General features: G+C 34.0%; 1 protein-coding gene across 7 annotated transcripts in view; it reads left to right on the forward strand.

Moving 5' to 3' along the window:
• LOC101893119 (probable serine/threonine-protein kinase DDB_G0282963) overlaps positions 1-4,258 on the forward strand; it is a 28,008-nt gene extending 23,750 nt beyond the window's left edge. For all 7 annotated transcript variants that reach the window (XM_059118660.1, XM_059118661.1, XM_059118659.1 and 4 more), the window contains one exon: positions 3,191-4,258. In XM_059118660.1, the coding sequence (XP_058974643.1) occupies positions 3,191-3,243 (53 nt within the window). In that variant the 3' untranslated portion in view covers positions 3,244-4,258. The remainder of the gene's footprint in view (positions 1-3,190) is intronic.
• Positions 4,259-12,296: the final 8,038 nt, after the last annotated feature.

Below are 12,296 nucleotides of genomic sequence, written 5' to 3' on the forward strand. Positions count from 1 at the left end.
GTGCTCTACCGTCTCAGTTTCTTCATCTTCCTTACAAAACCTGCAGTATTCAGTATCGTCCCCCCCATTTGGATGTTATGGCCTTCATGTTGCAGTGTCCTGTAATTAGGCCCACCACAAGCTTCTTCAGGTCCAGCTTCGTCATGGATACAAGTGACCTTGACCTCCTTTCGGAGTTCACCGGTCAGATCTTCTTGGAGATATTACATCACCTTCCAGTTAACCAGTTTTGCTGAAATTTCCCAAGATAATGCTTATGAAGAACTTGGAAAAAGTGACATAGTGGTGGCTTCACTGAGCTCTCAATCTCTAGATCTACTGACTCAGATCCGCGCCTGGCCAATTCATCAGCCGATTCATTGTCAGATATGTTGCAATGTCCATGGACCCAATGGTGGTGTAACACTGAACCGCTCTTTAAATGCAAATATCTCGGTACGATTCGGGAACAACGTTTAAAGGGGTAGAAACGTCGAGAAGCGCACCAAAAAGTGTCTCTTTGCAGGAATGTTATATGAAACAGCTGATTTATACGTCACAGTGGTATTACCTGTTTTGACCCATGGGTGGGTGCCTTGTTTTGTGGCACACAATTGAGTTGTAAGTCGGTCATATCCAAATTAACCACCGTGGAGAATGAAGTGCCTTATGAATAAGCTCGAGGTGGGTCTCAGCCGATTAATCTACGGATTGGCGAGACTGGTAAACCACCAATAAGCTATTATGTAAGCTGTTGCAAAAAGGCTCATTTCATCAAAGAAGCTGTCGCTTGTAAACCGATTGGAAGGTATTTAAGACTATCTGGCCGGCAATCTGGGAAAAATAAAACAAACTGACTTCAATCACTTAATAAATCTGACCTAAGATATAACGATTGAGCACTGCAATATCAAATGGAATAACAGTGTTCCTGACTACTGGTAGACTATGTAAAGATGTGAAGAAGAGGGAGGTAGACACGAATGAACTCCTACTATACCTATGTCCCAAGTTATCCAACAAGAGACATGGACTATTTGTTGTTAAGTGGGAAATAGAAACGTCTAGAAGCGCACCAAAAAAGGTCTCTTTGCAGGAACGTTATATGAAACAGCCGGTTTATACGTCACAGCGGTATTACCTGTTTTGACCCATGGGTTTGTGCCTTGTTTTGTGGCACACGATTGAGTTTAGGGTCGCTCATATCCAAATTAACCACCGTGGGGAATGAAGTGTGCCTTATGAATAAGCTCGAGGTGGGTCTCAGTCGATTAATCTACGGATTGGCGAGACTGGTAAACCACAAATAAGCTATTATGTAAGCTCTCGCAGAAAGTCTCATCTCATCAAAGAAGCTGCCACTTCTAAACCTTTTGGAAGGTATTTAAGACTATCGGGCCGGCAATCTCGGAAATATAAAACAAACTGACTTCAATCACTTAATAGGTCTGACCTAAGGTATAACGACTGGGCACTACAGTATCAAATGAAATAACAGTGTTCCCGACGACTGTAGACTGTGTAAAGATGAAGAATAGGTAGGCAGGAATGAAATCCTACTAATCAGATGTCCCAAGTTATCCAACAAGAGACATGGGCTATTTATTGCAGGAACGCTATATGAAGAGCTGGTTTATACGTCACAGTGGTATTACCTATTTTGACCCATGAGTGGGTGCCTTGTTTTGTGGCACACAATTGAGTTTAGGTCGCTCATATCCAAATTAACCAACGTGGGGAATGAAGTGGGCCTTATGAATAGGTTGCTCTTTTTGGAATTTCAATGGCTTTACCTCGAGCTCATTTTTCAATATTTGCCGAATGGACTATTGCGATATGCTCAGCTCACGAGCCATTTTTCGACTACTGCGACGCGGGTTTCGATCAAGTTGCTTCTTTACTTTCAGCGAACCATTTCTGCTGATGTTACTGTTTTCTTCCGTCCACTTTCTTGACGTCGGGCTTTTACGCTGCCAGTATCACGATAACGAGTGATGCTACGTGACACAAAAGATTTATTCACATTTAAATGCTGGAGTGCTCTAACGAAAGCCACTTGTGGTTTTACAGCTCAATATACAAAAATCACACTATCACGCTTGATATATATTGTTCCTAGGATGAATGAAGCAGCTATCGACTTTCGTGTACCTGCGCATCCTTAAACCAAACCACAAATCCATGAATAGAAGAACTTATAAAGTCTGTCCATGTATTTTTGTAAACAAGTACAGGTCGCATTTATTGCCCGATCTAGCTGAAATTTAGCAAAAATCATTTCTTAGGCCCAAGGACGAACCCCATTGAAATTGGAGATAATCGGTCAAAATTTATATATAGCTCCCATGCCTTTTTTGTGCACCAAATGTGTAATATTAGCCCAAATGTTATGGAATTTGGCACTTGCGACAAAATTAGGCCTGAAAATAAGTATGCCAAATTTGATCGAAATCGGTTCAGATATAGCTGTAGCTCCCATATGTATTGTTCATCGGATTTGTTTTCTTGCCTTCCTCAGCCGTAATATGCACTCTATAACAACAATATTTGGGGAAATATATCAAATACGGCTCAGAAATATCTTTGCCAAATTTTATCGAGATCGGTTCAGATTTGGATATAGCTTCCATATATAACTTGGTCCGAATTGCTTTTTATTGTGCATCAAGCGTGTAATATTAGCCCAAATGGGATGGAATTTGACACTTGCGACCAAATTGAGTATAGAAGCTTGTATGCCAAATTTAATGAAGATCCGTTCAGATTTGGATATAGCTCCCATGTATAACTTCATCCGATTTGCTTCTTATTGTGCATCAAACGTGTAATATTAGCCCAAATAGGATGGAATTTGGTACTTACGACCGAATTGAGTGTAGAAGCTAGTATGCCAAATTTAGTGAAGATCGGTTCAGAGTTGGATAAAGCTTTCATATATATCTTTATCCGATTTCAAGTTAATTGCGCATCAAATGGACAATACATGCCCGAATTGAAAAGATACAAATGCTTCGGCATATTTAGTCCTTTGTACTTCAAATTATAATTATAATCATAGCTTGTATGATTTAATTGTTATGTGAAGCTCTACTAAATAGGCAAAGTGGTGTAGGGTATCATAAAGTCGGCTCCGCCCGACTTTAAGACTTTCTTTACTGGTTATCTCATACATTTTTTTTTTCTAATACGCTCTCGCTACTTTTCGTTTCAGCTTGGGAAGAAATTGCCAATAGCAAAGTTACAAAAGTCTACGATGGACAATAAACGATAATACAACAACAACAACATGTTATAACTGATAACCATCCCTTATACAACCTGAATGGACAACACAAAACAAGAAAGTATTTCAGTGTGATGTTGGATGGATGGATCCTCTGACTAACGAAACCAAACGCATGCCTACCAGCATAGCTAAAACAACAAAACATTTAATACGAATTTTATATGAATGAATTAGGCCATCAGTAACAACAACTACTAACACACTACAAGAGACCACCACGGGTCTGGTCTTGAAAAAGAAATCCGCATAATTAAAAAAAGTAGAGTAAAGCGCACGGGCAGCAGCAGAATCTGCAGAGCACAGGAACAAAAAAAGTAAAACAACCACAACAACAAGAAAATCACACGGAACGAACATAAGAAATACTAAACAAATCTAAACATAACAAAATGCTAGCGTATGTATAATTTAAATTAACAATATTAGAATTAAAAAAAAAAAAAATAAAATTAATAAAACAAAACAGAATTAATAAAATTAAATTATAATTAAAAAAAACAAAGAGCTACACTAAATCATAATATATAAAAAAAAAACAACAAAATACTAAAACTAAGTAAATGATGAAAAAAGATAATAAGAAGCTAAAACAAACAACAAACAAACAAACTACCCAGCAAGAATTAGTTATAAAATAATGTATTTATGTTCATTATTATTATCATTATTATTATTACTTTTTGTTTTTTTTTTTTCCTCTTTTCTTTTGATTTTTAATGCTTTATTTTTTCTTTTTTTTTATTTAATAAAAACGCATCTTTAGTTCTTTTTTCCTACCTCCTCCCCCCCTCCCCATCATTATTTTAAATGTTACTACAAAACGAATTCACTGAATTAAATTAAATTTAAAGAAAAGAAAATCCCAAATTATAAAACAAATTACTACTTTGAGCCATTTTTTTACAAATGTATATTTAAAAAAACAAAAACAAAAAACAAAAGTATGAACCCAGGAATTAGAATGTATTTTAAATAAATAAAACAACAAACAAATTATATAGGCTTTAAATTCAATATACCAGCAGTATTTATTCATGTAATGTTGTTGTGATCATTTGGAAATGATCATCGATTATATTATTGGTTTTCAAAGTGCCTATAATTCAGGGGTCAAATTCTCGCGAACAAATTTGCTTTCGTATATGCCCATTTTAAATTCATGAACATTTTTTTGGAGGCCAACGGGGGGATAATAGTCGCTCGTACGATATTGAAAAATTTCGATCGAGATGCCCTTCTTACATTGACGAAATTGAAAATGTCGATATAAACAACTGGAGAATCTTACTCTCACATACGATATCTAGTCGTTCTCAAAAAATGTTGAATTTTATTTGTACGGATTTCTAGCTATGTTATACACTACAGGACTTCAACAGTGAAAGGTGAATGAGTCCAAAGAATATTGGATTGTTTTGGGGAACAAAACATTGGCAATTTTTAGGGTGTGATTAAATATTGAGATAATTTTTTTTATTTCTGATTGTTCGTCCCGTACTGGCCGTAATTTTCAAATGTATAAAAGTTATCTATACATAAACGACTTCCTGCATGTCTACTATACATTTCATAGCTGAGCAAAAAATATGCCTGGACTTATAGCATACGCAGCCCCCTGTATCTTCTTCAATCTTTGATCCCAAATCATAAGTAAGCCTGAGGAGTGAATAGATCCTGAAGTACCTTTTATGTAGCAGGTCCCCACATTACTGAAAAAAACGAGAAAGCGACGATTTAGCAAAAGTAGCACGCCACAGAACCACCACACAACCAAATTTTAAAGCATCAAAACTAATTTGGCTAGATATTTTCTTGTCAGAACTTTTTCGCTGTTGAATATGTAATGAACGTTGCCAAGACTGCATAATGTGTAAGGATGATGAAGAGATAACAACGATTGGACATTTATTATCGCAAATGTCCCTCGTTGGCACGCTGAAGACTACGAATTATAGGCGACCACTCCATTTCCAGATTTTCAACAATATTATATTAAACGTGCTAAAATCAAACCAAGATGCAGCGGGTTCAGCATTATTTTCAATCGATGTTTGAAGTTTCAAATGTTTGTATTTTTAATAGAAAAAAAAAAAACCAAAAAAAAAAAATTAACATTTTAATTCAATATTTTGAATATATTCAGAGGAGAAAACCTCAAGCCCGGTCAACGGCCGCCTACTTACAAAAATTATGAAATTTAGGTGCAAGGACATACCCAAAGGAGAAAATCTCAATAATTTCGCACACCCAATCGTTTTAAAGCACACCCATTATTATGGGGATTATGTCCGCAACTTTCTGGGGATTGTGACCGAACCCCATAATGGAATGGGGATTATGTCCAAGAAAACAATAAAACTGCAATGGGGATTATGACCGCGTGGGGGTTTTGAATTTCTCATTTTAAATAAAGTGTAAATGGCCAAAGATTAGGTGATGTCACAAACCTGGCAATATGACCCACGATTGTACATATATGACGCAAAACCTTACGAATTTTGCATTGAGTCAGGGTTAGGGTGAGAATAAAAATCTATAGGGCTTGAAATGGACCAACAAGATATTTTCCAGATTTAGTAATCTGTCAGGTCATAACTATATATCCAATAGGCGCCTAATTTAAACACAATAATTTTCTCCATTTCAACTTGTTTATTGTCAAAATCTGAAGAAGCTAAAAAATTCCGATGTGATTCCGATTTTGTGACATGCCTATAGTTTCGAAAAACAAAATGTTAAAAATAGGGAACGGGAAAAATCCCCTTTGAGTATTTATTCATGATTGCCCTAATCTTCAAAAGCCTCATTCTCTTTGAACAAAATTCTCCAAAAGTCATGCGACACTTTTAGTTTCCAGTGTCTATTTCGTTTGTAATAAGAAAAGGTATTCGGTTTGGATCATTTAATTGGAACACAGAATGTTTGATGCAAGTATTAAATACATTTTTTATTGCGACATCGTTCAGACTCTTAAAAGGTAAATGCGAGTTGTGGATCTAATAGAACTGGAGGAAAAATATACCATTTCATTAAAAAGGTTCTGAAATATCGCACAAAGTGTTTATTGATGACCTCTACAAGGCTTTTTGTTAAAAGCTGTCTTTCGTTAAACGATACCCTTTTGAATGTATTTGTTGTTAAGAGAAGATCTCTAGTCTTGCATGTCTCAAAAAGTCTTCCTATCTGAAGTCCTAATAAAGGCCTATCATTTGAAGAAGAGAGAAAAAAGAAGGTTTTTTTCTGTAGAAGATATCTCTTAGCTATAGAAGACATACAGATCTGGAAGAAAAGTTCGTAAAAGAATTTCAATAAAAGGCTAAGATTAGAAGAAGACCTCTAAAAGCATTTATCCCAAGGGCTGTCTTTCGTTAAAAGTGACCCTCCCGAATGTTTTTTGTTAACCTAGACCTAGATTATATTTGCTTATGGGACCTTCAAAGTATGGAAGGCCTTACAGGGTGAGATGAAAAAAACTACAACAAAGTCAAACACCATAATTTTACATTTTCTTAATTTTATTAAATGAAGCAAAAAAATGTCGGAAATAGTATCAAATTTTAAAATAAGTTTACATTTGTTCGAATTGGTCACCTTTGGCACGAATTATGGCCTTTAAAAACGGCCAATTAAACCGTCACACGCTGCCCGAATGTTGCTCTGCGGTATTTTGGCCCATTTGGCCCGGCGAAGCGCTTGCTTGAGGTGATCGACACTTTGGTATTTTTTAGAGCCAACCTTGATCCACACACAATACTCCAACGGATTGGTATCTGGAGATTTGGTGCGCTGGAAATGAGGCGAGGAACCTCATTTTGTAACCATTCTTGGGTCTTAAGACTGAATTTTATTTCTTGCTTTTATATTTTGTGATTCAAAGTAGCGACAGCGTTTGCTGACGCTGCATCGAATTATTGTCTGGGAATGTGGATACGAAAACAAAAGTTTTAAATATCATTTGGAACTTTTGTGTTATGCTTAATTCAACAAAAATAAGTGGCAATGGCCGGGACGTAACTCGCGTGCTGAGTCCCCTTGGAATGCCCAAGGCCGAAATAATTACCTGCCTAAATCTTTAATACACTCGCCAGAATATTTTCGCGATAATATTGGGCATTTATTTGATGCCACGGTCGATTAATACGAGCGAGCGATACGAGAGCGACCATCGGCTGTTATGGCGGCCCACGTCATCACCATGGCCAGCGCTTGAGTTCTTGTGGCCGGCCAACCGATGGTGCACATTTTCAGCCGTCCTGATCTCTTTGGCAAGTAAACCCGATAATTTTGTTTGTTTACAAACTGCTGGACAACGAATGTTTCTCATCGGAGAAAACCAAATTCGGCAGTTCAGTCCATTTTCTTTCTGTTGCGGTGTAAGTTCTTGCATATTTTGGAATTTCAATGGCTTTAAGCCGAGCTTATTTTTCAATTTTTCCAAATGGAATATTGCGATATGTTCAGCTCACGAGCCATTTTTCGGTCACTGCAATGCGGGTTTCGATCAAGTCGCTTCTTTTTTTTGAACCATTTCTGCTGATTTTGCTGTTTTCTTCCGTACGGTAACCAGCGATGGTACGTGACACAAAAGATTTATACACATTTAAATGCTGGAGTGCTCTAACGATAGCCTCTTGTGGTTTCCAGCTAAAAGTATAGAGAAATCACACTATCACGCTTGAATTCCATCACGAATAACTTTTTTTCTGGAAAATTCTGACAAAAATGCTTTTGTACGCTTGTTAACAATATAATGAGCTATCACTGGAATAATTTTAAAAGCTTTCGGACGAATGGCTTAGAAATGACAGCAGCCTGAAATTGGTTGCAGTTTTTCCATCTCACCTTGTATTTGGAACGGAGAATAGTTTATGGCCATTTCTTGCAGTCCTAATGCCATTGTTCTTAAATCCGGGATAGGAAGATCTTTGAAATGGAAGATAAAAAGAATGGGTTGATGGAAACGTGCTTGCATTGCTGAAGAATGCTGGAGAATATCTATGGTTTAAAACAGTGTTTTTTATTTATATATATCTCGAAGATTTTTCAAACACCATGAAATCCAAAATTACTTTGAATTGATTATTATTTTGAATATTCTTTAATTTTTATGTTTTTTTTTTTTTGTTAATAATTTTTCTTTCTTTTGTTTGCCCTGCCTAAAATTTATGACTAATTTCTGCAATTTTTGTATATTTTTATGTAATTTGTTGGTCCGTAAAAAGGCTGTGTGTATTCTTTATTCAAAAATATAAATAAATAACAAAAAAAAAAATTAAAAAAAGTGTCATCTTCATACAAATTTTGTTAATGTGATTTGTGTTGCAAGCTCCCGATAACGTTTTGAAATGCTCTTCTTAAAAAAAAGAAAAAAAAAAAAAAACAATTCTCTGTGTATGTGGTTGCATAATTGTATTTTGTAATTTTCATTTAAAATAATTACTAAAAAAATAAATAAGTAAAAGGAGTTACGAATTATGTTGTATTATTACAATCATTATTTTTTTAGGTTATATCTTTCTGTTTAATTTAATTTCTATTTGTTTAATTTGTTGTTGTTTTTTGTTTATTGCTTTAATTTTATCATATATATACATAGAGGTTAGCTAATCTTAAGCAAAGAATAGTATATAACATTTTTTCTTCTCTATTATAAATATATTTTATATTTTTTTGGAAAATAGTTATAAACAAAAGAATAGATGAAATGTAATGAGAATATATTAACTCCTGGCTTATATTAATATTATAATATATATACATAATTAAAAATAATAATAAAACTTAACTAAAATATAAATATAAATAGTCAACATAATTAAAAAAATATATTGATAAAAAATAAATAAATAACCCTACAACAACTACAGACAAAAAATCAAATAAGGCAAGAAGCGTAAATTAAAAAGAAAAAACAAAAAAAACACAAATTAAAAAAAAAAGTTTCTTAACAACAGAATCTATAAATATATACATAAATATAATCTGCAGTAATAAAGTTAAATATTAGTCAGTTATTAATTAATAATTATTATAATAATAAAAAGAAAAAATAAAAAATAACATATTTTTTAAATCTAAAAAGAAAAAGGTCCTATATTATTATTAATAAAATTAATAGTCATATATGTAGATATATTTATATATATGTGTAACAATCAAAACAAAAAAATGAAACGTTGGAAACAAAATTTCATATATATATACATATAAATATTAATTATATTAGTATATGTAATCTTTTATAAGCAAACAAACAAAAAATTCATAAAATACAAAAAGAACATTGCTAATTTTTTTTTTTTGACTTTTGCTTATAACAATTTCAAATAATATTAATAATATTATTAATTATTAAACAACAAAAAAATATAATACATAAATACACACAGGAAAAAATTAATATGCCCGCTCATCATTATTATACAAAGGAATTATTAGATGTGTCTGGTTACGTTTAAAATTTGTAACAATTGTTACAAATTGTTACTGGAAGTCGTCGTGTTAAACCAAAAGTTCTGCAAAAGATTGCGGTCGGAGCTTGGTAGAAGAATACAGGTAGATGCATCATCGCTTAGGAACACTACTATGTTAAAAATGTTAAATGTCTTCAAATATAAGTGGATTTTATATGTTTTTCTTATACGACGTCATTGGGAGGTATTTATAACATGCATTTTTCAACAATTTTTACAAATTAATAATTTTCATTCAACATTTTCAATCCAGCAGCTGTGTCGATGCGTCTATCTACATTCTTCTACCATGGGTCGGAGAGAGAAATTTTGAGGAGTTTGCAAATTCTTGCTGGACAAATTTCTTCTCTTGCATTCACTTGCAACTCTTCTTCTTCTCATTCTCGACATTCACTATTTATTTTTCACATTTCCTTACAAAAGAGAATAAAACTACGTTACTCTCTCTCAGAAAGATGTTGCAAAGACAATTCCTGCAGGAAAATTAACCAGACACACCTATAGTTTATATTATTTGTGTTTTCTTTTCAACAGTTCCTAAAAAAAAAGAATTGATGTTCTATTTTGTTTTAACCCTCAATTATCCCCCAACAAGTAATTGCCATGCTTCTTTTTTAATAGTTCTTTATGTAATTGATAATAAACTAGTCTAATAAGACTGAAACACTTATTGGTAATGTTGAAACAAAATTTGAGAGTATTTAATTTGTTTTTTTTTTTAGCGTATATGAATGGTACAATTCACAGTGGTAGATGTGATTTTTGTTCAATCGCCCCATAATTTAATCAAAAATTTTGATTAGGCATAGTCAGGGCCTATATATGGTCGGCCAGGAAGCGAATTGGTATAAAATCCAGCTCTTCTATAAAGTTTAAGTCAAATTTGTTTCGCCCTGACATGTAATAATCACGGCAAATTTGTTTATTGTCAAAAAAAAAAAGCCAAAGGAAAATAAGTTAGAATGTTGAACTTTTGTGTGGGAAGGAGCCAAAAGGAGCTGGACGATAAATTCCATATTCACAAAATTGTTGAAGAACCATTGGTTTGTATTTGTTATGAGAGATAACTATTGAGAGATTGAATAGAGAAGGGCGATGTCGTCCATTTTCACACCTTACCTAGCAGATTGATGATTCTCTTCTTTGAAATTTCATCTTTTGTGGGGTAGTTTCCTTAAGGACTGACCCTTAACTTAAGTTACTTCATCAATATCTTCCAGTGGAAGGTCCATTTGAGGTAAATCTATAGGCAGCAGTCTAAATCACTTACCAGATTTTACCACATGACCAACGTTGGAAGTGTTGAGTGCATACAGAAGACGTTGGTTTAAACTCTACCTGGCAAACATTACTCCATTCTGCCCTCGACACTTCATCCTTTGGAAACCGAAAAAAATCACCCTTTCCTGGAAACATCTTTCGTTCTGCATATTTTACAAATTCTCATTTTTAAGTAAAACCCATACAATTTACCTTTTCAGGTATTATTTATTTAAATTTCCTTTCAAAATCTTATGATTTTATTATTTCTAAATTTTCTTGAGATGACCGTTGCAAATTTGTTTTTATAGAGCAAATTCAGAATGTATTTTGACAGAAAACTTGTTGTCAGATGGTCTTCCTGGCCGACCTTATATAGGCCTTGGGCATAGTCTTTATATAATGGTAGCCTCCGATTAAAATAAAAACTAAACATTTTAGAAACATTATTAATTTAAATGCCTGGAAATTTGACATTTGATATTCTTAATGTCTTTGCCATTAAAGTGGCTTTACCGCCTCACGACATATTCACCGGAATTGTTTCAAATTTGGTATTTGATGTTCGTAATGGATGCTACAGCCTATGACATGTCTTCGTATAGCCCCCATATAAATGTCGATATTCGGTATTTTCATAATTTTAGCGACATTATTTACCGAAATTATTCAAAATTTGTATTTGAAATTCGTAACAGGTATTACAGCCTACGACAAAATTTTTGTATGCATGACCAAGTCTTCGTAAGGCCCCCTATAAAGCTACCTCCTGATATTCGGTATTTTGATGATTTTAGCTACATTATTACCCGGAATCGTTTCAAATTTCGTACTGGAAGATCCTAAAATGGGCACTACAGCCTATGACAAAAAATTTCGTATGTAGATCCACGTATTCGTATAGTCCCCATATAACGATTTTCATTTAAGTGATAGTTTCGGAATATTTTTTTAAATTATTCAATTTTTCGAAATAGTGGAGGGTGTTAAAAGATGGCTTTTTTACTTATTCATCCTCACATAGTCTGCATAGCCTACTGCCAGGCGATCTTGAAGTTAGATATCTAATACTGCAGTGACCAGTTAATATGTCTACCGTGATTCTTACATCAGACCTATTGATTTATATATGGGAGCAGGATTTTTTCTCTGCTGATATGTCGCCTAGATGGCCCTGAATACCTTGCAAGCTAGTACCAGCTTCTTCTAAACTTTTTGAAGAGGCTGATAATAGCTTTCAGATAGTCGGTCATTACTGGTAACCACCTTGAGATAGTTCCTCAACAATTTCATGCCCC

This window comes from Musca domestica, unplaced genomic scaffold, assembly GCF_030504385.1.
Source record: "Musca domestica strain aabys unplaced genomic scaffold, Musca_domestica.polishedcontigs.V.1.1 13, whole genome shotgun sequence".
NCBI classification, from domain to species: Eukaryota; Metazoa; Arthropoda; class Insecta; order Diptera; family Muscidae; genus Musca; species Musca domestica.